At 46.4% G+C, this 25,307-nt stretch overlaps 1 protein-coding gene and 1 long non-coding RNA gene across 2 annotated transcripts; one reads left to right on the top strand and one right to left on the bottom strand.

Annotated features, from left to right (window-relative positions):
• Positions 1–14,657: 14,657 nt before the first annotated feature.
• Positions 14,658–17,761, bottom strand: LOC141021183 (uncharacterized). Its single transcript, XR_012181307.1, has 3 exons — positions 17,457–17,761; positions 16,236–16,307; positions 14,658–14,915 (listed from the first exon to the last, which is right to left on the bottom strand). It is a non-coding gene; the product is annotated as an uncharacterized lncRNA (long non-coding RNA).
• A 5,403-nt stretch (positions 17,762–23,164) lies between these two features.
• LOC109784950 (uncharacterized) lies at positions 23,165–24,433 on the top strand. The gene has a single exon (XM_020343562.1). It carries the CDS (start codon positions 23,165–23,167, stop codon positions 24,431–24,433), a length of 1,269 nt encoding a protein of 422 aa, XP_020199151.1.
• Positions 24,434–25,307: the final 874 nt, after the last annotated feature.

Genomic DNA, 25,307 nt, shown 5'->3' with positions numbered 1-25,307 from the left:
CACTCTATGTCAGCACAAAATAAAATTGGAGAAAGACGCTAAACCGGTTGTTGATCACCAACAACGATTAAATCCTAAGATGAAACAAGTGGTAAGAAAAGAAATACTAAAGCTTCTGGAGGTAGGTATAATTTACCTTGTTGCTGATAGTCAGTGGGTAAGTCCTGTCCATTGTGTCCCCAAGAAGGGAGGTATTACTGTTATTCCTAATGATAAAGATGAATTGATCCCACAAAGAATTGTTACAGGTTATAGAATGGTAATTGATTTCCGTAAACTAAATAAAGCTACTAAAAAAGATCATTACCCTTTACCTTTTATTGATCAAATGCTAGAAAGATTATCCAAACATACACATTTTTGCTTTCTAGATGGTTATTCTGGTTTCTCTCAAATACCTGTGTCAAAAGAGGATCAAGAAAAGACCACTTTTACTTGCCCTTTCGGTACCTTTGCTTATAGACGTATGCCTTTTGGTTTATGCAATGCACCTGCTACCTTTCAAAGATGCATGACGGCTATATTCTCTGATTTTTGTGAAAAGATTGTTGAGGTTTTCATGGATGATTTCTCCGTATACGGAACTTCTTTTGATGATTGCTTGAGCAACCTTGATCGAGTTTTGCAGAGATGTGAAAAAACTAATCTTGTCTTGAATTGGGAGAAGTGCCACTTTATGGTTAATGAAGGTATTGTCTTGGGGCATAAAATTTCTGAAAGAGGTATTGAAGTTGATAAAGCTAAAGTTGATGCTATTGAAAAGATGCCATGTTCCAAGGACATTAAAGGTATAAGAAGTTTCCTTGGTCATGCCGGTTTTTATAGGAGGTTCATTAAGGACTTCTCAAAAATCTCTAGGCCTCTGACTAATCTCTTACAAAAAGATGTTCCTTTTATCTTTGATGATGATTGTGTAGAAGCATTTCAAATACTTAAGAAAGCCTTAATTTCTGCACCTATTGTTCAGCCACCTGATTGGAATTTACCATTTGAAATTATGTGTGATGCTAGTGATTGTGCTGTAGGTGTTGTTCTAGGACAAAGAGTTGATAAGAAATTAAATGTTATCCAATATGCCAGTAAAACTCTAAACAATGCCCAGAGAAATTATGCTACTACTGAAAAAGAATTTTTAGCAGTTGTATTTGCTTGTGATAAGTTTCGACCTTATATTGTTGATTCTAAAGTGACTGTTCACACTGATCATGCTGCTATTAAATATCTTATGGAAAAGAAAGATGCTAAACCTAGACTTATTAGATGGGTTCTCTTGCTACAAGAATTTGATTTGCATATTATTGATAGAAAGGGAGCTGAGAACCCCGTTGCAGATAACTTATCTAGGTTAGAGAATGTTCTTGATGACCCATTACCTATTGATGACAGCTTTCCTGATGAATAATTAGTTATCATAAATGCTTCTCATACTGCTCCATGGTATGCTAATTACATTGTTGCTAAATTTATACCACCTAGTTTCACATACTAGCAAAAGAAAAGGTTTTTCTATGATTTAAGACATTACTTCTGGGATGACCCACACCTTTATAAAGAAGGAGTAGATGGTGTCATTAGACGTTGTGTACCTGAGCATGAACAGGAACAGATCCTACGCAAAGGCCTATGGAGGACACCATGCTGGAGAAAGAACTGCACATAAGGTATTGCAATCTGGTTTTTATTGGCCTACCCTCTTCAAAGATGCCCGTAAGTTTGTCTTGTCTTGTGATGAATGTCAAAGAATTGGTAATATTACTAGACATCAAGAAATGCCTATGAATTATTCACTTGTTATTAAACCATTTGATGTTTGGGGCTTTGATTATATGGGACCGTTTCCTTCCTCTAATGGGTATACACATATTTTAGTTGCTGTTGATTACGTTACTAAGTGGGTAGAAGCTATTCCGACTAGCAGTGCTAATCATAACACCTCTATTAAGATCCTTAAAGAAGTTATTTTTCCGAGGTTTGGAATCCCTAGATACTTAATGACTGATGGTGGTTCACATTTTATTCATGGTGCCTTTCGTAAAATGCTTGCTAAGTATGATGTTAATCATAGAATTGCATCTCCATATCACCCACAGTCTAGTGGTCAAGTAGAATTGAGTAATAGAGAGATCAAGTTAATTTTGCAAAAGACTGTTAATAGATCTAGAAAGAATTGTTCCAAGAAACTTGATGATGCATTATGGGCCTATAGAACTGCATATAAAAATCCTATGGGTATGTCTCCGTATAAAATGGTTTATGGAAAAGCATGTCACTTACCTCTCGAACTAGAACATAAGGCATATTGGGCCATTAAAGAGCCCAATTATGATTTCAAACTTGCCGGTGAGAAGAGGCTATTTGACATTAGCTCACTTCATGAGTGGAGAACCCAGGCCTATGAGAATGCCAAATTGTTTAAAGAAAAAGTTAAAAGATGGCATGACAAAAGGATACAAAAGCATGAGTTTAATGTAGGTGATGATGTGTTGCTATTCAACTCTTGTTTAAGATTTTTTGCAGGAAAACTTCTCTCTAAATGGGAAGGTCCTTACGTTATCGAGGAGGTTTACCGCTCCAGTGCCATAAAAATCAACAACTTCGAAGGCACAAATCCAAAGGTGGTGGACGGTCAAAGAATCAAACATTATATCTCAAGTAATCCCATAAATGTTGAAACCAATGTTATTGAAACCGTAACCCTGGAGGAATATATAAGGGACACTTTTCAGAACGTTTCAGATTCCGAAAAAGAATAGGTATGTGGTACGGTAAGTAAACCGACTCCAAAACAGCTCTAATAGCAATTTTTCTCCGTTTTGGAATATTTAAGAAATTAGGAAAATAAGAAGTAGTCCGGGAAGGACACGAGGCGTCCACGACGGTGGAGGGCGCGCCCCCTGCCTCGTGGGCACCTCTTGTGCTCTCCTGACTCTGTTTTCTTGCACGATACTTCTTTTGGTCGGTAAAAATTCATTATATAATCTCCCAAAGGTTTTGACCACCGTACCATGCAAATATCCTCTATTTTTGTTTCGAGTTGTTTCTGCCGCAGATTAGAGGAAGATGTCTTCTTAGGAGTCAGTCGGGGAGAGCCGGGTGTCTAATCCGACACCGGGACCAAGAACAAACAGTGATGCTGACCACTTTGGGCCATCAACGGAGGAAGAGATGGAGGCCGACTTGAAAAGGATAGGTTCCATGGAGGAGGATCAGGAAGTTACTTCCCGTTTCCAAGCCGGATTCGCGATGGGGGAACTACAGAGCTCAGCTATTCCAAACTCGGTCATCCCTTCCAATGTTAAATTTCTCTCTTATGAAAGTATGAAAAATAGTGTTACTTGTTCCACCGCAGCTATGCAACATCCATGGGTGAAAGGAGCTTTAACCGTCACAGGCAAGCTCCGTAAGGAAATAATGGACCTCAAGCAGCAAGTCAATAAGCTCGAGGAAGAGAATCGTATCCTGAGGGGCATCATCGCCAAGAATATCACATCACCACCTCCGAAGAAGGAGACATACACATGGGTATGGGCACTCCCCTTGGCAACTGCCAAGCTTGGGGGAGTTGCCCCGGTATCGTATCACCATCATACTCATGGGTCATCAAACATGTTGAGCTTGCCTTCCCCCCTCATGCTAGCCAAATTCTTTGCACCAAGTAGAGATACTACTTATGCTTCCGAATATCCTTAAACCCAGTTTTTCCATGAGAGTCCACCGTATCTACCTATGGATTGAGTAAGATCCTTCAAGTAAGTTGTCAATGTTGCATGCAATAAAAATTGCTCTCTAAATATGTATGATTTATTAGTGTGGAGAAAATAAGCTTTATACGATCTTGTGATGTGGAAGAAATAAAAGCGACGGACTGCATAATAAAGGTCCATATCACAAGTGGCAATATAAAGTGATGTTCTTTTGCATTAAGATTTCGTGCATCCAACCATAAAAGCACATGACAACCTCTGCTTCCCTCTGCGAAGGGCCTATCTTTTACTTTTGTCTTATACCTTATACAAGAGTCATGGTGATCTTCACCTTTCCTTTTTACATTTTATCCTTTGGCAAGCACATTGTGTTGGAAAGATCCTGATATATATATCCAATTGAATGTAAGTTAGCATGAACTATTATTGTTGACATTACCCTTGAGGTAAAAGGTTGGGAGGCAACGCTATAAGCCCCTATCTTTCTCTGTGTCCGATTAAAACTCCATACTCATAAGTATTGCGTGAGTGTTAGCAATTGTGAAAGACTAAATGATAGTTGAGTATGTGGACTTGCTAAAAAGCTCTTATATTGACTCTTTCCGATGTTATGATAAATTGCAATTGCTTCAATGACCGAGATCATAGTTTGTTAGTCCTTAATGAAGTTTCTGATTCATACTTTACATTGTGAATAGATTGTTACTTGAGCATAAGAAATCATATGACAATTTATATATATGTTGCTGTTATAAGAATGATCATGATGCCCTCATGTCCGTATTTTATTTTATCGACACCTCTATCTCTAAAAATGTGGTTATATTTTTCGTTATCGGCTTCCGCTTGAGGACAAGCGAGGTCTAAGCTTGAGGGAGTTGATACGTCCATTTTGCATCATGCTTTTATATCGATATTTATTGCATTATGGGCTGTTATTACACGTTATGTCACAATACTTATGCCTTTTCTCTCTTATTTTACAAGGTTTACATGAAGAGGGAGAATGCTGGCAGCTGAAATTCTGGGCTGGAAAAGGAGAAAATATTAGAGACCTATTCTGCACAGCTCCAAAAGTCCTGAAACTTCACGGAGGCAGTTTTTGGAATTAATAAAAAATACTGGCGAAAGAATCCACCAGAGGGGGCCCACACCCTAGCCACGAGGGTGGGGGGCGCGCCTCCCTGCCACGTGGGCCCCCTGGCAGGCCTCCGGTGCCCATCTTCTGCTATATGAAGTCTTTTACCCTGGAAAAAATCATAAGCAAGCTTTCGGGATGAAACACCACCGCCACGAGGCGGAACCCTAGCGGAACCAATCTAGGGCTCCGGCGGAGCTATTCTGCCGGGGAAACATCCCTCCGGGAGGGGGAAATCATCATCATCATCATCACCAACGATCCTCTCATCGGGAGGGGGTCAATCTCCATCAACATCTTCACGAGCACCATCTCATCTCAAACCCTAGTTCATCGCTTGTATCCAATCTTTGTCCCAAAGCCTCAGATTGGTACCTGTGGGTTGCTAGTAGTGTTGATTACTCCTTGTAGTTGATGCTAGTTGGTTTATTTGGTGGAAGATCATATGTTCAGATCCTTTATGCATATTAATGCCCCTCTGATTATGAACATGAATATGATTTGTGAGTAGTTACGTTTGTTCCTGAGGACATGGAAGAAGTCTTGCTATAAGTAGTCATGTGAATTTGGTATTCGTTCGATATTTCGATGAGATGTATGTTGTCTCTCCTCTAGTGGTGTTATGTGAACGTCGACTACATGACACTTCACCATTATTTGGGCCTAGAGGAAGGCATTGGGAAGTAATAAGTAGATGATGGGTTGCTAGAGTGACAGAAGCTTAAACCCTAGTTTATGAGTTGCTTCGTAAGGGGCTGATTTGGATCCATATGTTTCGTGCTATGGTTAGGTTTACCTTAATACTTCTTTTGTAGTTGCGGATGCTTGCAATAGGGGTTAATCATAAGTGGGATGCTTGTCCAAGGAAGGACAACACCCAAGCACCGGTCCACCCACATACCAAATTATCAAAGTAACGAACGTGAATCGTATGAGCGTGATGAAAACTAGCTTGACGATAATTCCCATGTGTCCTCGGGAGCGTTTTTCCTTCATATAAGAGTTTGTCCAGGCTTGTCCTTTTTTTACAAAAAGGATTGGGCCATCTTGTTGCACCTTATTTACTTTCATTACTTGTTACTCATTACAAATTACCTTATCACAAAACTATCTGTTACTGATAACTTCAGTGCTTGCAGAGAATACCTTACTGAAAACCGGTTGTCATTTCCTTCTGCTCCTTGTTGGGTTCGACACTCTTACTTATTGAAAGGACTACGATAGATCCCCTATACTTGTGGGTCATCAAAGAGCTAACCCATGATACAACGCACGCAAGCTCGGCACGAAGAAGGAAAGGCAAGAGACAACAGACACTAAACACGCAACACAACCTCTCCAAAGAGAGGGCAGTGGCCGGAGCCACCTATGTTTGAGTTAATTGGTATGGCACCGTGAAGAATTATCCTTGGGCCCATGACCAAAACTCGTCTTTGAAGCACAAGTACCATCAACAATGGCTAATGTGAAAGAGTTGATCAATTTATGCATAATGGGGGGAGGGAGAGTTCATTGAGAGAACAACACTCCACCTATGTCCATGCCTACACCTAAACAAGATAACAAGTTGAGTATGATGGGGTGTGCACGGGTTCAAGCAACATTGCTCGAATCAATGATATTTAGCTCATGCCTTAACTCGCAAAATTTTGCTTCATCCAAGGGCTTCGTGAAAATATCTGCAAGGTTATCATGAGTGTTGACATAGTTGAGCTCGATCTCTCCTCGCCTAATGTGATCCCGGATGAAGTGATACCGAATCTCAATATGCTTCGTCTTGAAGTGTTGAACCGGGTTGAGAGAAATCTTGATGGCACTTTCATTATCACACCAAGGAGGCACTTTGTCACAAATGACACCGTAATCCTTTAAAGTTTGCCTCATCCATAGAAGTTGTGCACAACAACTACCAGCGACCACATACTCCGCTTCGGTGGACGAGAGAGACACACAACTTTGCTTCTTGGAAGACCAACTCACCAAAGAGCAACCAAGAAATTGGCACCCTCCGGAAGTGGACTTCCTATCCACTATGTCTCCCACCCAATCGGAGTCCGAATAGCCCATAAGGTTGAAGTTATATCCTCTTGGATACCATAAGCCAATTTGGGGGTATGAGCCAAATATCAAAAGATTCGCTTGACCGCCACAAAGTGGCTTTCCTTATGTGCGGCTTGAAACCGTGCACAAATTCCCACACTCAACATGATATCCGGTCTAGATGCACAAAGGTAAAGCAAGGATCCAATCATGGAGCGATATACCTTTTGATCCACCGCTTTACCATTGGGATCTATGTCAAGTTGGAATTTGACGGGCATTGGAGTGGAAGTCGGCTTGACATCACTTAGCTTGAATCTCTTGAGCATGTCTTGAGTGTATTTGGCTTGGTTGATGAAGGTTCCTTCTCTTCGTTGCTTGACTTCAAACCCGAGAAAGAACTTCAACTCTCCCATCATGGACATCTTGAACTTGGAGGTCATGAGTGCGGCAAATTCCTCATTGAAAGCTTTGTTATGAGAACCAAAGATAATATCATCAACATAAAGTTGGCACACAAACAACTCCCCTTTGACCTTCTTAGTAAAAAGAGTGGGGTAGATTTTCCCAATTTCAAAACCGTGATCTTGCAACAACTCGGTAAGGTGGTCATACCACGCACGTGGGGCTTGCTTAAGGCCATAGAGTGCCTTATCAAGTTGGTACACATGATCGGGAAAATAGGGATCCTCGAACCCGGGGGGTTGCTTGACATACACCAACTCATTAATAGGACCATTGAGAAAAGCACTCTTCACATCCATTTGTTGCAACTTAAAGTTATGATGAGAAGCATAAGCAATCAACAAACGAATGGATTCAAGGCGAGCAACGGGAGCAAAGGTTTCACCGTAGTTGATACCCTCGACTTGGGAGTAGCCTTGTGCTACCAAACGAGCCTTGTTGCGTACGATAATTCCATGAGCATCTTGCTTGTTCTTGAATATCCACTTGGTTCCAATGACATTATGGTTCCCCGTTGGCCTTGGCACCAATCTCCACACCTTGTTATACTCGAAGTTGTTGAGTTCTTCATGCATGGCATTAAGCCAATCCGGATCTTCGAGCGCCTCATAGACCTTTTGGGGTTCAACACAAGAGACAAACGCATGATGTTCACAATAGTTTACCAATTGTCTACGAGTGCTTACCCCCTTTCGAATGCTTCCAAGCACATTCGTCATGAGATGACCCTTGGTAGAGAGCTTGGATGCAATCTTGGCGGCACGACGCTCCAATTCCTCCTCAGGAGTGAGTTGAGGAGCGGTTACTTGATCATCTTGAGCGTCGACTTGAGTTATTTCTTGATCTTGAGCTTGCTCTTGATCTTAAACTTGCTCGGAGGAGAGAACGTGACCTTGGGCATCACTTTGTGGTTCAACACCGTCTTGAGGTTGATCTTGCCCTTGGTCTTGTTCATGAGGTTGAGGGCCTTCAGTTTGTTCTTCGGAAGCGTGTGGGCCTTGGGTTGATGATGGTTCCACTTGAGTGGAACATTGTCCTTCTCCTTCGGCCACAAGGGGATCTTCAATGGGTAGGATAAAACCAACACCCATTCTTCTTATGGCTTGGGGAGGAATTTCATCACCTACATCACAAGTGCCACTTTGCTCCACTTGGGAGCCGTTCTTCTCATCAAACTCCACGTTACATGTCTCCTCAATAAGTCCCGTGGACTTATTGAGGACACGGTAAGCATGAGAGTTTGTAGCATAACCAACAAATATTCCCTCTTGAGCTCTAGCCTCAAATTTAGACAAACGAACACCTTTCTTGAGAATGAAACACTTATACCCGAACACCCGGAAGTACTTGAGGTTGGGCTTGTTACCCATGAGTATCTCATATGGAGTCTTGTTCAAGCCCTTGCGGAGGTAGAGCCGATTGGATGCATGACAAGCAGTGTTGATGGCTTCGGCCCAAAAGTTGTAAGGAGATTTGAACTCCGCCATCATGGTCCTTGCCGCATCCATAAACATCCGGTTCTTCCTCTCTGCTACACCATTTTGTTGAGGGGTGTATGGTGCGGAATATTGATGCTTGATCCCCTCATCACTAAGAAACTCATCCAAGGTGTAGTTCTTGAACTCGGTGCCGTTGTCACTTCTTATTGTCAAGATCTTTGCATTGTGTTGACGTTGAGCTTCATTTGCAAAGTCAATGACAGTTTGTTGGGTCTCGCTCTTCCTCTTGAAGAAATATACCCAAGTGTATCTTGAATAATTATCCACAATCACCAAGCAATACTTTATACCCCCAAGATTATCAAAGGATGGAAGCCCAAAGAGATCCAAGTGAAGGAGCTACAAAGGCCTCTTCGAGTAAATGATAGTCGTGGGAGGGTCAGCCTTTTCATGTAGCTTTCCTTCGATACAAGCACTGCAAGCACGATCTTTAGCAAAACTAACATTTGTTAGTCCACGGACATGGTCCCCCTTGAAAAGACTTTGCAAAGATCTCATATTGACATGGGCTAAACGGCGATGCCAAAGCCATCCCACGTCAACTTTAGCCATTAGGCATGTCACAGTCTTAGTGGGTCGCTCCGAAAAGTTAATCACATAGAGACCATTCTCGACATGCCCAACAAAGGCTACTTTAAGAGTCTTGCTCCACAAGAGGGCCACGGTATCAATATCAAAGAAAGTGGCAAAGCCCATGAGTGCAAGTTGACGAACGGAAAGTAAATTGTATGCAAGGGACTCAACAAGCATGACCTTCTCGATCGTGAGATCATGAGAAATGACAACCTTGCCAAGTCCCAATACCTTAGAGGACGAGGCATCACCCCACTCGACATTGGTGGGCATAGAAGGAATCTTGTGTACGTCCACCACCAAGTCCTTTCTTCCGGTCATATGATTAGTGCCTCCACTATCGAGCAACCATGATCCCCCACCGGAAGCAAACACCTACAAGAGATCAATGCTTGGTTTTAGGTACCCAATTTGTAATGGGTCCTTTGATGTTAGTAACAAGGGTCTTAGGAACCCAAATAGACCATTCAATGTACTCATAAGGAGAACCAACAAATTTGGCATAAACATGTCTATCACTAGCACATAAGAAGGGTTAAAGTCGCCGGCTTTGCTGGGAGGGGTAGCATTGCCCTTCTTGGCATCACTACCCTTCACATTGTTCTTCTTCTTCTCCTTAGAAGCACCCTCTCCCTCCTTCACAAAGGTTTGCTTGAGAGGAGGAGGTCGTTTGGCCTTGTCATTCTTCTTCTTGTTCTTGGACTTAGGCGCGTACCCAATCCCTTCCTTGGCCACAAGTTCCTTTTGATTGCTCAAAAGGTCATTGAGATTCTTCTCGCCTTGTATGCATGACACAAGGCCTTTCTCAAGTTGCTCCTTCAACTTTGCATTCTCCTCAACAAGATGCACATGCTCACAACACGGGTTAGTAGCATTTGCATTATCAATTAAGACCATATGAGGAAAAGTGGCTTTCTCCTTGGTTAGCTTTACTTGGAGTTGATCATGAGACTCTTTGAGGCTAGCATGAGCACCCTTCAAGACCTTGTGAGCCTTGTCAAGTAAGTCAGACTCCTCTTTGAGTCTAGCAAGATCAACCCCAAGCTTGGCCTTCTCGGAGTTTAGCACACGAGATACAACAAGAGCATGATCAAGATCTTTCTTTAATTTAGCGTGGTCATCATTGTATGACTCCTCAAGAGCCAAACGAAAACCTCGCTCTTCCTCAAAAGCATTGGAAAGATCTGAAATCTCATCGGTATAGTCACGACTATGCCCCTCCATCTTGGAGGTGGTATCTTCGTGAGCCTCGATCATGTCATTGGCTTCACCAAGTTGTTCCAAGAGAGCAACGAAGTGCTTCTTGGACTTACCCTTGACTTTACTCATAAAAGACTCAAATTCATTCTCCTCCACATTAGACCCCTCATGTTCATCAATGCAATCCTTCAAAGAAGGATTATTAATTATGGTAGTTTTGATGTTGGGGGTTACCTTGTTAGTGGCTTTAGCCATCAGGCACTTGGCGGTGATGTTCTCATTGGTGAGTCGACGAGAGACACCCGTGGAGTTGTCGCAATGGCAACGGAGGCCATGGCAACCGACTCACCGTCTTCATCATCATCATCATCCTCATTGTACTCTTCTTGTGCCACCAAACCCTTGGGAGGAGTCTTCTTGGTGAAGTTGCTCTTATTGGGGAAGGACTTGGCCTTTTCTTTTCGGACGAGCTTTCCACCATTGTCTTCCCTCTTCTCATAAGGGCATTCCGCAACAAAGTGGCTCACATTGCCACAATTATAGCAATTCCTCACTCGTTGCTTGACCTTTGCGCCACTTGAGGTGTTCTTGTTGAAGTTGGGCCTTGTGTTCTTCTTACTCCAAAATTGCCTTGAAGCAAGAGCCATGTGTTCATGATAAGCATACTTTGTGTCTTCGGGATTGCTCTCCTCTTCTTCCTCTTCGTCCTCTTCTTCCATACTAACCTTGGCCGTCAAGGTAAGGTTGGGCTTCTTTGCTCTTTGAGAACGTAACACCGCATTGTCGGCGGTCTTGTCCAAGATACTCATAGCCACAAACTCATCCAACACTTCACTTGAGGACAAGGTGTGGAAATCCGGCCTTTGACGAATGACGGAGGACATGGCCTTGTGGTAAAGGCATCATGGCCTTGAGGAATTTGTGCTTGATCCAATTGTCATCCGTATCCTTGCTCCCATGGTCTCGGAGTGAGAGCGCGAGAGTAGTTAATCTCCGATAAAGCTCACTAGGTTCTTCATATTCTTTCATTGCAAACTCATCGGCTTCATCTTGCACCACTTCATAGTTGGAGCGTTGAATGCTCGTGCTTCCCCTGTTGAGGGACACAACATGGCGCCAAGCATCCTTGGCCACGGTGAAGGGCCGAAGATGAGCAAGATCTTCGGGTGGAATTGCATCTTGGATGATGAAGAGAGCATTCTCATTGAATTGATTATCCGCGGCTTCTCTAGGGGTGAAGTTGCTTCGGTCGTGCCGATAAAAACCTTCTTCAATGATTCTCCAAAGATTAGTATTAACATGGTTTAAATGACGCTTAAAGCGATAAACCCAAGAATCAAAGTCCTCATTTTTCACAATCTTAGGGGGAGGACCGGCATGATTCAAATGAGTGGAAGGAATCGGTCCACCATAAGTAAGCGGAGGTTCCACATGGGCAAAGATGTCGTTGCCATTTTTACCACTAGAAGAAGGAGCCTTTTCACTAGTAGCTTCCCCCTTGTCGGAGTTAGCATCCGTCACCTTGTTAGTGGGATCACCCACTTTCATCGGTGCGGTGGATATTTTAAGCCCTTCTAAGAATTTGTTAAACATGCTTTCAACCTCGGTCGTCATGGAGGTTTTCAATGTGTCCAAAGCCACATTGAATTCCTCACGAGAGACCGCGGTTCCCCCATCGGCCGTAGACGAGACCGGATTCACACCGAAGTGCTCCTCCCCACCGTCTACGGTGTCAACCATACTCTTCGGACGGCAAAGTCCTTAATAAAGAGACGAGGCTCTGATACCAATTGAAAGGATCGATATAGTTGACTAGAGGGGGGTGAATGGGCAACTAACAATTTTTAGCTTTTCTATACCAATTTAAACTTTGCATCAAAGTAGGTTGTCTAGATATGCAACTAGGTGAGCAACCTATATGATGCAACAACAACAAGCACACAAGCAAGCAAGGGCTATAACACAAATAAGCTTGCACAAGTAAAGGCACGAGATAACCAAGAGTGGAGCCAGTGAAGACGAGGATGTGTTACCGAAGTTCCTTCCTTTTGAGGGGAAGTCGGTCTCTGTTGGAGCAGTGTGGAGGTACAATGCTCCCCAAGAAGCCACTAGGGCCACCGTATTCTCCTCACGCCCTCACACAATGCAAGATGTCGTGATTCCACTATTGGTGCCCTTGGAGGCGGCGACCAGACCTTTACAAACAAGGTTGGGGCAATGTCCACAACTTAATTGGAGGCTCCCAACGACACCACGAAACTTCACCACAATGGAATATGGCTCCGCGGTGACCTCAACCATCTAGGGTGCTCAAACACCCAAGAGTAACAAGATCCGCAAGGGATTAGTGGGGGGAATCAAATTTCTCTTGGTGGAAGTGTAGATCGGGGTCTTCTCAACCAATCCCTAAAGAATCAACAAGTTTGATTGCCTAGGGAGAGAGATCGGGCGAAAATGGAGCTTAGAGCAATAATGGAGCTTGGGGATGGAAGAGGTGGTCAACTCGGAGAAGAAGACTCCCATTATATAGTGGAAGAACAAATCCAACCGTTATCCACCAAATCAGCCTACGAAGCACGGTACTACCGCACCGGAGACGCGGTACTACCGCTAGGGCATACGGTGCCTTGCGGTACTACCGCCCATGCAACAGAGTCTAAAGCAGCCCTGATGCGATGAAGTAGAGGGCGATAGAACCGCTGGCGCGGTACTACCGCTCCCCCTTGCGGTACTACTGCAAGGCAGGGATAGTCCAGATTTGGGAAGGCACGGACATATCAAAATACATCTGTGGCAACTTCCACTGTGTTGGGGTCTGTGCAAAAATCCGACATAGTAGTACCGCAAACCTGGAGCGGTACTACCGCATAGGGCGCGGATGTAAAAAATTACATCCGCCCCTACTACCGCTCATGCTGCTGAGCCTGGCCAGAGCGCACGGTACTACCGCGTAGGGCGCGGATGTAAAAAATTACATCCGCCCCTACTACCGCACTAGCAGCGGCACCTGGCCTGAGGCCACGGTACTACAGCTCCCAAGGAGCGGTACTACCATGAGTACCTGTGGTACTACCGCGCCTACGGCCGGTACTACCGCAAGGCCCCACGGTACTACCGCTCCGTAGAGCAGTACTACCGCGTGCCCCAGATCAGCAACACTAGGAGTCCTTCATTTTGCAAAGACACGGAGAGACAGAGGATGCTCCAAAGAGCCAAAGGAAAGGCGGTGCAAAAGGAGTAGGCGTGTACGTCATGATTCCACCCAAACCTTTCCAAAGCGGACCCCCTCTTAATAGTACGGCTTTCCTACGACTCAAATCCACCGAAAAGAAACGTAGAGAAACGTCGTCTTCAATAGTCTTCGAGGGGCACCAAATCGTCTTGTGCCTAGTCATGATATGTCTGAAATACTCCATGCACACGATTATTCTGCAAAAGCATTGTCATCAATCACCAAAACAACTAAGGGATAAATATGCTCTTACACTGTTCAGCCGCACCGTTCGTGCCGCTTGGCCTCGCTACTTGATGTAATATCAGGCATGTGTTTCTGCTAGCATCATTAAAGCAGTTGTTTTCTGTACCAAGTTGCTGTGTGTTGCTAGAAGACTTGATCTCTGGGCTGGCAATGCAAGGTAAACCGGTTGCTCCGAGCCGGGGTGCCACACATGGATAAGGCCGTCTACTTCACCTACATTATGCCAGGATCCAACTATATTAATGGAGAGTCTCTGGAGGCGCTGCATTCGGAAATTTGGGAGTACAACGTCAAGACCGGTGTCTTCCGGGAGTGCGACAGACGAGGCATCCCAAATTCAGATTGGCTCGAGTGGCCAAAAGCTATCTGGTTTACACCTTCCTTGCTGTGATCCTAGAGTTTGTACTATAATCGGGAGACATGTCCTTGAACTCATGCTCTCTTCTTATTTCCCACATGTGACGCCCCCGATTCAATCGTACACTAATCATACACACAAATGTGTACGATCAAGATCGAGGACTCACGGGAAGATATCACAACACAACTCTAGACACAAATTAAAATAAAACAAGCTTTATATTACAAGCCAGGGGCCTTGAAGGCTCGAATACATAAGCTCGAAAACACAAGAGTCAGCGGAAGCAATAATATCTGAGTACAGACATAAGTTCAACAAGATTGCCTTAAGAAGGCTAGCACAAAAGTAGCAACGATCGAAAAGGCAAGGCCTCCTGCCTGGGACCTCCTAACTACTCCTCGAAGCCGAACTCCACGTAGAATCATCCTCGGGATCTCTAGCTCCTGGACTCCAGCATCTGGTTTCAACAACCAGGTAGAAGGAAAGGGGAAAAGAGGGAGAAAAGCAACCGTGAGTACTCATCCAAAGTACTCGCAAGCAAGGAGCTACACTACATATGCATGGGTATATGTGTAAAGGGCCATATCGGTGGACTGAACTGCAGAATGCCAGAATAAGAGGGGATAGCTAATCCTATCGAAGACTACGCTTCTGGCCACCTCCATCTTGCAGCATGTAGAAGAGAGTAGATGGTAAGTTCACCAAGTAGCATCGCATAGCATAATCCTACCCGGTGGTCCCCTCCTCGTCGCCCTGTTAGAGAGCGATCACCGGGTTATATCTGGCACTTGGAAGGGTGTGTTTTATTAAGTATCTGGTTCTAGTTGTCATAAGGTCAAGGTACAACTCCGGGTCGTCCTTTTACCGAGGGACACGGCTATTCGAATAGATAAACTTCCCTGCAGGGGTGCACCACATAACCCAACACGCTTGATCCCATTTGGCCGGACACACTTTCCTGGGTCATGCCCGGCCTTAGAAGATCAACACGTCGCAGCCCCACCTAGGCACAACAGAGAGGTCAGCACGTCGGTCTAAATCCTATGGCGCAGGGGTCTGGGCCCATTGCACACCTGCACGTTGCGAGGGCGGCCAGAAGCAGACCTAGCCTAGCAGGCGTTCCAGTCCAATCCGGCGCGCGCCGCTTAGTCGCTGACGTCACGAAGGCTTCGGCTGATACCACGACGCCGAGTGCCCATAACTGTTCCCGCGTAGTTGGTTAGTGCGTATAGACCAAATGGCCAGACTCAGATCAAATACCAAGAACTCGTTAAGCGTGTTATTTTGAAGTAACCGCGGACGCCGACCAGGGCCAGACCCACCTCTCTCCTAGGTGGTCTCAACCTGCCCTGTCGCTCCGCCACAAAGTAACAGTCGGGGGCCGTCAGGAACCCAAGCCCACCTCTACCGGGATGGAGCCACCTGTCCTTTCAGCCCCCTCATCAGAATCACTTGCGGGTACTCAACGAGCTGACCCGAATTTAGTCACCACATGTGTCATGTATATAAAGTATATAGTATATACCCGTGATCACCTCCCGAAGTGATCACGGCCCAGCAGTATAGCATGGCAGACGGATAAGAGTGTAGGGCCACTGATGGAACACTAGCATCCTATACTAAGCAGTAGGATAACAGGTAAGGGTAACAACTGTAGCAACAATGACAGGCTATGCAGCAGAATAGGATTAACCAAAAGCAGTAACATGCTACACTACTCTAATGCAAGCAGTATAGAGAAGAATAGGCGATATCTGGTGATCAAGGGGGGGCTTGCCTGGTTGCTCTGGCAAGAAGGAAGGGTCGTCAACACCGTAGTCGAACTGGGGGTCGCCGGCAGTCTCGGGGTCTACCGGAAAGAAGTAATGGAGGGGGAACACAATAAATAACAGAGCAATCAAAGCATCACAAAGCATAAGATGGCATTGCGCGGTGCTAGAGGTGACCTAACGTAGTAGTAGGTGATACCGACGAAGGGGGGAAACATCCGGGAAAGTATCCCCGGTGTTTCGCGTTTTCGGACAGGTGAACCGGAGAAGGAAAGTTGTGTGTTCACTATGCTAGGGACGTGTGGCGGACGAACGGGCTGCGTATTCAGATTCGTCTCATCGTTCTGAGCAACTTTCACGTACAAAGTTTTTTCATCCGAACTACGGTTTAATTTCTATGAATTTTCAAAGTTTTAAAGTTTTTCTGGAATTCCTGATTTATTATTAATTCGAAATTTAAACATAATATACTAAGTGTACTCAGAGAAGTGCACACAACATTGCAACAGAGAGGCTGACTCGTGGGGTCCAGGGGCTGAGTCATCTGGTACAGTCAACAGTTGACCAGTCAATGATGACTGGTCAACATGGTCTAAGGGGCCCACATGTCATTGCCACATGTGTCAATAAATTATCTAACTAATTTAATAGGGGGCCCCACTTGCCATGGACTACAAGCTAACTTATCACTAAGTACCACTAACTATCTTTTAATTAGGCCCTACTTAAGTGGGTTGGCCGCATGTACAGAGAGCCAACCGGCCTCACACACGGCCGTGCACATAGCACAGTTAAGCCATGGCCATGGCACGGGAGCGTACAGGAGCACCCAGAGATGCACGTGGGCTCGGCGGCTACGACGCGAGCAACAACGGCGGGGTAGGAGCAGGCAGAAGGAGCAGCAAAGCAGCAGGTAGGCAGCACGCCGGCAACAGCAAGGAGGCAGCAGCGCAAAACAGCAAAGCAGCAGCAGTACAAGGAGCAGCAGAGAAGCGGCAGGGCCGCGTGCGGCTGCACGCGGCACGCGTGGACGCGCGGTCGGGCAAGCCAGCACGCGGCCGGCGAGGCGCGGGCGTGCCGGAACAGGGCCGGCTCGCGGCGGACACGCGACAGGAGCGGGCGAGCATGCGCGGAAGTGGGGCTCCGGCCATGGCGAACAGCGACGCGCGGGGGCATCTACGGTGACAAATCAAGACGAGGAACAAGGGGGAATTGGAGGGGATGCTCACGCAAGTCCGATGGCGAGGTCGGGGAGCACGGGGGTGGCCGGACGCGACGGGCTCGACGACGAGATGCGACGACGGGGGCGGAGAAGACAACGCGATGGCGAGGCAGCAGGGCGTCCGAGCTCAAACCGATGCACGTAGTCGGTGGAGTCGGAGGCGCTGAAGCTCCAGGGCATGCTCTGAGGTGACGGGGATGCCGGTGGCCGCGGGATCGACGCGGCAACGACGACCATGAGCTTCGGGCGACGAACAAAAGAAAGAGAGAGAGCGCGAGAGGATAAGTGACGATTAGGGTTTGTCTGTGGGGTCGGGGGTCTTCTTATCCATCTCCAGGGTACTCCAGATGATCGACACAGCGACAATCGGCGGCGTGGACGGCGTGTGTGCGTGCACAGCACCATGGCCTCCTCTGAACTGTACAGAGGTGGGGAAAAAGTCTTTGTGGGCTGGGCCAAAACACTATAGCTACATAGAGCCCTCCCGCACAGTAGCTTGTTGGGCCTTTTTTTTGTTTAATTTTCCCTTTTACTTATTTTCCTATTCTGTTTTCTTTTAGTCTCTAATTTATTTTCAATTCTAAAAAGATAAAACTAGTTCCTAGTTTAGTATAACTAACTATACTACTGCCATATTAACTATGGCACCCAAATAAAATAGTTTAGTATTTTACTAAATATAAAAGGAATTTATTTAATTGTTTAAGATGTTGTTTTATTTATTTTAGTGCATTTAAATAATTTATAAAAATAAGGTTTCACCACCATTATTACTTAGGATTTATTTGTCCCGGATTGAACATTTTAATTTGAATGTTTGAAAACTTTTGATGTTTGTCTTTATTTTAAATTTGAATTTGAATCATTTTTGAACCATCGTGAGATTAACAACAGTAACCGAGGTGACGTGGCATCATTAGCGTGGAATTACTGTAGCTTAATTATCCGGGCGTCACACCACACTATTTGGTGATGATAAGGAGCAAGTGCATTTAGCAAATTTTCCACTAGAAATCGCTTAGTCAAGTTGAATCCATCTTGACTTTTGTCACAATCATAGGACTCAATGTCGGCGGCACGAGTCATCAAGCGCTCGAGAAGATGCTTGGGATTCTCACCCTTCTCCATACAAAAGTATTGCAATGCCCCTTTTGCGATTTCGTTTTGTGCAAGTCGAAGGAAGGAGGTTATGGTCTTGGTCATCACAATGCTATCCCATAGATCCCTGGCATTGGGGATGTGGATGTAAGAGCATCTCCAGCCGTGCCCCCAACAGGCCCCCCAGACGACTTTTCCGGCGCCGGCGCCAAAAAAACGGCCCAGTCGCGCCCCCAGGACGACGAAAAGCGCCGGTTCGGCCCTTTTTTCCGCCCGGCGGCCGCAGGCCGAACCCGGCGCGCTGGGGGCGCTTGGGGCTCCGGCGCAAGGGAAAAGCGCGGCTGGCCCACGCCGTCAGGTGAAAAGTCAAGATTTTCTTCCCCAACTCGCCTCCCACCCCCCGCGCTCTCGGCCGCCACTAGGTATATCCCGGCGCCGCCCCGCCGCCCTTCACCGGTAGATAGCCATTCCCCGCCAGAAAAATAGCAGAGGTTCGCCGCGGCAGCCCCTCCGACACCAGCTGGGCGTTTCCGACCGCCGTTTCCAGGAATGTGTCATCTTGCACAACATGATCATTGAGAGCGAGCAGGAAGAGCCAGTGTTTGACACTGAACCATACCACAGGCAGGGTCCTCTTGCCCAAGTTGATCACCAGCTACCGGCAACCTGGACTGCCTACCTCAGTATGCGTCAGGAGATCCGAGACCCACAGGTGCATCATCAACTGCAGCAAGATCTGATAGAGCACGTATGAAGGCTCAAGGGCGACACCAGGCGCAACGTGTGATGAAATATGAGTTTTTATTTGTTGAACTATATAATTTGTATTGAACTATTTGTTGTTGAACTATTTTGTTAAAGTATTTGAATTTTGTGTGATGAAATATGTGATAAAAAATATATTTATGTTGATAATTGAACGCCGAGCCACGGCGAACCACGCCGAATATGGGCCTATTCTCGCCCATATGGGCCTTTTTCGCCGAAATGGGGCTTCAAAAGTGGGCCAAAATCAGCAACTGGGGGCGACGACTGGGCGCAAAACCGCCCCCAGCGCCGAACGAATCGCCGGCTCGCCCCCAGGGGGCGATTTTTATGCGTCCTGGGGTGGCCAACGGCTGGAGATGCTCTAAGGCCTCTATGACCAAGAATTTTGAGATGTCACTCAAAGCGGACCTGAAGTTCTTTCTTGGGTTTCAAATTCAACAATTTCAAGAAGGAATCTTCTTGTCTCAGACCAAGTACACCAAGGACCTACTTGAGAAGTTTGGGATGCCCGATGCAAAGCCATGTAAGACGTCCATACCAACCAAATTTGTACTTAATGAAGACACCAATGGTATTCCATTTGACCCATCTCTTTACCACTCTATGATTGGTTCCTTGCTTTATATTTATGCATCTAGGCCGAACATCATGTTAAGTGTAGCCATGTGTGCTTGATTTCAAGCTTTCCTTAGGGAAAGTCATCATACAACAGTTAAGCATATTCTTAAATACCTTGTTCACACCCCAACGTTGGGCCTATGGTACCCCAAGGATGCCAAGTTTAATCTCATTGGGTACACAAATGCGGATTGGGCCAGAGACAGGGTGGGTTGAAGGTCAACCTTCGGTGCATGTCAATTTCTTAGACACTCCTTGGTAAGTTGGTCCTAGAAGAATTAAAATTGCGTCGCCCTTTCCACTGCTGAAGCCGAATATATTGCAACCGCAAGTTGTGCAACACAATTGCTATGGATGAGGCAAACCTTGAAGAACTATGGAATCACCTATAGCATTTTAAGAATGTCTAACATGTAAACAAAGTTATATTCATATTCTACACATTTTTTAATCAATTTATATATATAATAATGTCAATATTGGAGTTAGGATTTAAAAGATATGGATATTTTTAAATGTATTTTAATCTGTCCATGGACTATGGGTCGATTAATCTGTAAATTGGGGGCGGGGGGGGGGGGGTCTGCAAATAGCAAACCATTTCCTGTTCCGACTTTGAGTCGAATCACGGGTTGATTTTGGAAAACAGCAAGGGGTTTTCTACAAAAAGGATGACGAATGGGCAGTAGCACTCCTTCCTTTATTGGCGAAAAATAAGAAGGTATATAGGACAACAGAACCAAGCCTAATCCCAGCCCTCTCACGCTACCAGTCTTGTTAGCGGCTCGATTTCGCGTCTGGGTGGTCTCTGACTGTCAGATCTGCCCTCAGTGTCACGTTTGCGGTCTGTCCTAAGTGGGCGCTACTCTCAAAGAAAAAACAGAGCGATGTGCTTGATTGGGCCTCCCAGCCCGAAGGCCATCCTACCCAGAAGCAGTCAGCGAGTCCGCACGTTCCTTCACCTGGCCTCCATCCACGGAGCTTCTAGTCAGCGCTTTGGGCACCATTAGGGGTTCTAGTGCCCACACAATCGCAATCTTGGGCCCGACCCAAAATGCGTGCGCTCCCTGGCTCCCTCCTGGCTCGGTCATGTCGCTTCCCTCCTGACTGGACATGGTTGACCGGTCAACCACTGGTCGGACGACCGTTGATTTTGAAAAAAGAGAAAAGTTAAAAAAGCGTGAATTCAAAAATGTACATGAATTTTTAGAAAAGTTCACAAATTTGAAACAAAGTTCATTGAATTTCAAAAAGGTCATATTTTCAAAAAGTGCATCGAATTTGAAAAAGGTCATCGATTTTGAAAAAAAATTCATTTGATTCCAAAACAGTTCAGCAATTTCAAAAAAATTTCGTTGATTTTGAAAAAAGTTCATCGATTTTGAAAAAGTTCATCAATATTAAAAAAAGTTCATTCAATTTAATAAAAAGGAAAAAAATAACAAAAAAGAAAAAACCATTCGGAATAAAAATGGAAAAAGAAAACAAAAATAGAAAAAAGAAGAAGAAAAAAGAAAAAAGAATAAGACATAAGAAGAAAATATGGAAGAAGAAGTAACTGAGCACATAAGTTGAAGGTGGATGGTTATTGCAGCGTGCTGGCGAAGGTGAAGTGAACGACGATGAAGGCGAACCACCAACATCCCGGAGATCCGGATTAGCACCATGGGAACGTGCGCGTCTCCACTCCCCCGACCATGAACTCAAGAAGCAGAGCCCACCACGATTTGGCGGCGCTACTGGTAGAATAGGCTTCCCCAAGGTGAGCAACCACACAAGATGGCTGTCGCGCTTCCTGCCTCCCTCCACGCCCGTTGTTCCTTCCCTGCAGGTATAGTTCGCCCCCTTGCATCTTTAGCAGATCCGGTATATCCCCGTCCTGCAAAAAATCGTTTACAGGCGGCCTGTAATATTTTTTTTGCGGTACTGCCGACGGAACAAATCCTCTAAAGCCATCCTGCAAAATATTTGCGGGACGAGTTTGCGGGATCTGTTTCGTGCTGGAAGCCTTGCGGTACTACAAATAAAATCATCGGACAAACATTGACAAGTGCTTGCATATGAATATACAAAATTTATATATACCTCTACATCACTAGTTCATCATCATACTAGTTCATCACATCCAAAATCATGTGCAACATACGAGGTAGCAAGTTTAGCCTTTCAAATGCGTGATCAAACAAAAAAACATGAACAAATGCACAATCAAGCAAAAGGAGTTTTTTTACCTGCCGGACGTTTCATCGAACACGTGATAGACGTGACCGGTGGAGTGGCGGTGATAAGGGAGGTCGTGGCCGGCCGGAGGTGGAGAAGGAGCCCAGCCTCGTGCTGCGAGTACCTTCTTCCTCGGGGGCTTCGCCCGTGCACCAGTCGAGCCGGTGGAGGCAGTCTTCTTTCTCCCACCGGTGGTCGCGACGGGAGGAACCGGAGCGGGGGCGGCAGGAGGTTGTGCCGCGCCGGTTGCGCCCTCTTGAACGATGTGATTGCCCTGCCGCTTCCTCTTGACGCCGGCGGCGGAAGGTTTAGGGGCGGCACCGGCGTGCACGGTCAACGGAGGCGCGGGCGGATGGAGCGGCGACATTGGAGGTTGCGCGAGCGCATGATATGGGCCACCTGGAGGTTGTGAGTACTTCATCTGGTTTGTTTCCGGCACTGCGAGGCCGGACATCGAGGTTGGAGGCGAGATTGACGGCGGCGGCGCGGGAGGCGGAAACGGAAGCGGGCGGAAGTTGGTTCACGCAAGGAAAAAGGATCCGGCAAAAACAGGGACGGTTCCCGTAGATATGACGAAAATGGTTCGGGCTTTGCAGGATCCCAAAAAATTACGGGATGATCGATTTTTAGGGATCTATGCAGCTGAAAAATTCGCCCACGACCCGTAAACCGGGCCATCCGAAATGGTTACTGCTATGCTTTAACTCGATCGTAGGTGTAGCATTGCTCGTATTTATCCCATTACTACTCCCTTCAAAATATAAATATAAGATCGTTACGATGTTATATTGTGCGACGGAGGGAGTACAATTTAACTTTGTCCGAATTAATCGGACTCCCGGTTGTACTGTAGTTGGTTCCCCGCCTACCAAACGATCTCGTAGCTAGGAACCCACCAAATATACGCGCGTAATTAAGCAGGTTTCCTCCTACGACGTACGCGAGCTCATAAAGTCATCAGTACGTACTACTACTTGATATATGCTTTTTGATTCGACGACGGATCGCGCGATGGAGGAGGCAAGGCCGTCGTCGACTTTCCCCGACTGGGATGGTCTTCCAAACGATCTCTTGAGGAGCATCGGCGAGCTCCTGGACGTGCCCTGCTGCATATGGTTCCGCGGCGTGTGCCGGTCCTGGCGCGCGGCTCTCCCCGCGATGCAGCCGCCGTGGCTGGTGATTCCCGACGGCGGGTACCCCACCTGGATGGACTACTTCACATTTGTCGCCCTCCCGACGCGCAGCTGCGCCCGCTGGGCACTTCCGGGTTCGCGCTGCGTCGGCTCCAGCGCGGGCTGGCTCGCCCTCCTCGACCCTAAGATGAGCGTCACGCTGCTGAACCCCCTGACGCACGCGCAGGTCCGCCTTCCGCCGCTCCGGCGAGACCAATTCCTCTATCCTAGTCCCTTCGGCATCAACTCCGACGGCTCAGCGAAATACTTCTACGCGGGTGCACCGTTGTCAGAAAGGCCCGCTTGCAGCGTGCAGGATAAGTTGATCCAGAAGGCGGCCTTCTCCGCCAACCCCAACGCCCAGGACCACGCGGTTGCCGTCCTTTGCCGATACGGCCTTGGCCTCGCGTTCACCAAAGCCGGCCAAAACCACTGGCAGTGGCTGGACTGGCCTGACGCTGCGGGCCGCCACAGACGGGTCGGCGGCGAGCTCTATGGCGCCAGCAATACAGACCTTGACATCGTGTACCACGACGGCAAGTTTTACTACATGACACTGTGCGGGCAGATATGGACCCTCGATGCCGCCGCGCCTTCCCCCGTCACGCCTGTGCCGTTCGTCAAGTGCCGCCCTCAGCTTGGTCCCGACCATCGCCGCTATGGGAAGCATATGGTGTTCACCCAAGACGGCATGTTGCACGTGGTGTGGAGCGACGGCCCCGGTCTACCTTTCGATACTCGAACCCGGCCCATGCGAATGCATGTTCAGAGCTACCATCCAGGAAGCTCGCGGACCCGACGCTGGAGGAAGGCGCGGCACTTGAGTGGCCGAGCCTTCCTCATCGGCAGCCGCAGCCACTCGCTGGCGGTGCCGGCCTCTGTGGCGTCTGCACCATCGACGTGGATAAGGCCGAACTGCGTCTACTTCACCTGTATCATGCCAGGTTCCGACTATATCAGCGGAGAGTCTGTGGAGTGGCTGCCTCCAGAAATTTGGGAGTTCGACGTGAAGACCGGTGTCTTCCGGGAGTGCGACAGACGAGACATTCCAAATTCAGATTGGCTCGAGTGGCCAAAAGCTATCTGGTTTACGCCATCCTTGCTGTGATCCTAGAGTTGGTATAATCGGTGGATGTGCCATACCTATTCTCACCTGCGATTTCCTCAAACCTTGAGGCCATGTTCTGTTCCTTGGGATTTGTTTCCAAAGGTAACCACTCTAACGAGGGGTTGAGTGGATCCCTCTGCATCAATTATTTCCCCTTTATCTAAGAGTTAATTATACTTTTGATACATAAACTTACCCTCGACGTACATAATCATACATACACTTGAAAAATGACACAAACCGACTCTACAACTTGCGTTTCGGGTACATATCAGTACATTTTTCGTTAACTCTCCGTTAAACACTGCATGCCAGCTGACCCACGGTCCTACCTACGTGTGGGTCCCACAAGTCAGTTGCAAGGAAAGAAACTGAAACATATCGTAATAAAAATTAACGCGGCCAGCCAGAATCTAACTAAGGGTGACAAGTCGCATGAACCATTTGCTAGGCACTACACCACCTGGTAGCTTGTGTTAACCAAGGGTGACAGGTCCAACTTTCGCATATGAGTTGTTATGGTTTGCGCCTTATCACTTGGACAAAAGATGATATGCGAAAACATGTGCATATGAACATCTGACCATTTGAATTCTAGTTTCTTTAACAATGTCAAAAGCATTCACGGCTCACGGAAATTTCAGATAGCCAGCCGACTGGGAAAAACAATGTTGAGAGACCCACTCACACAATAAACCCTGTGCAATGCACAAATTTAGATTCAAACCATTTTTCTGATAAAAAATAACTATATATCTCTAACATTAACAACAAGTAGCAGGTTGCAGTGGCTAGTATCGGATGCGTGCGACACAACGTCTTGACTTTGAATCCTAAAAAAATTATCACTTAAATTTTCTGAATCGAGCGAAAA

This window comes from Aegilops tauschii, chromosome 4 (genome assembly GCF_002575655.3).
Source record: "Aegilops tauschii subsp. strangulata cultivar AL8/78 chromosome 4, Aet v6.0, whole genome shotgun sequence".
NCBI classification, from domain to species: Eukaryota; Viridiplantae; Streptophyta; class Magnoliopsida; order Poales; family Poaceae; genus Aegilops; species Aegilops tauschii.
This window is presented reverse-complemented; position numbering and strand designations above follow the sequence as displayed.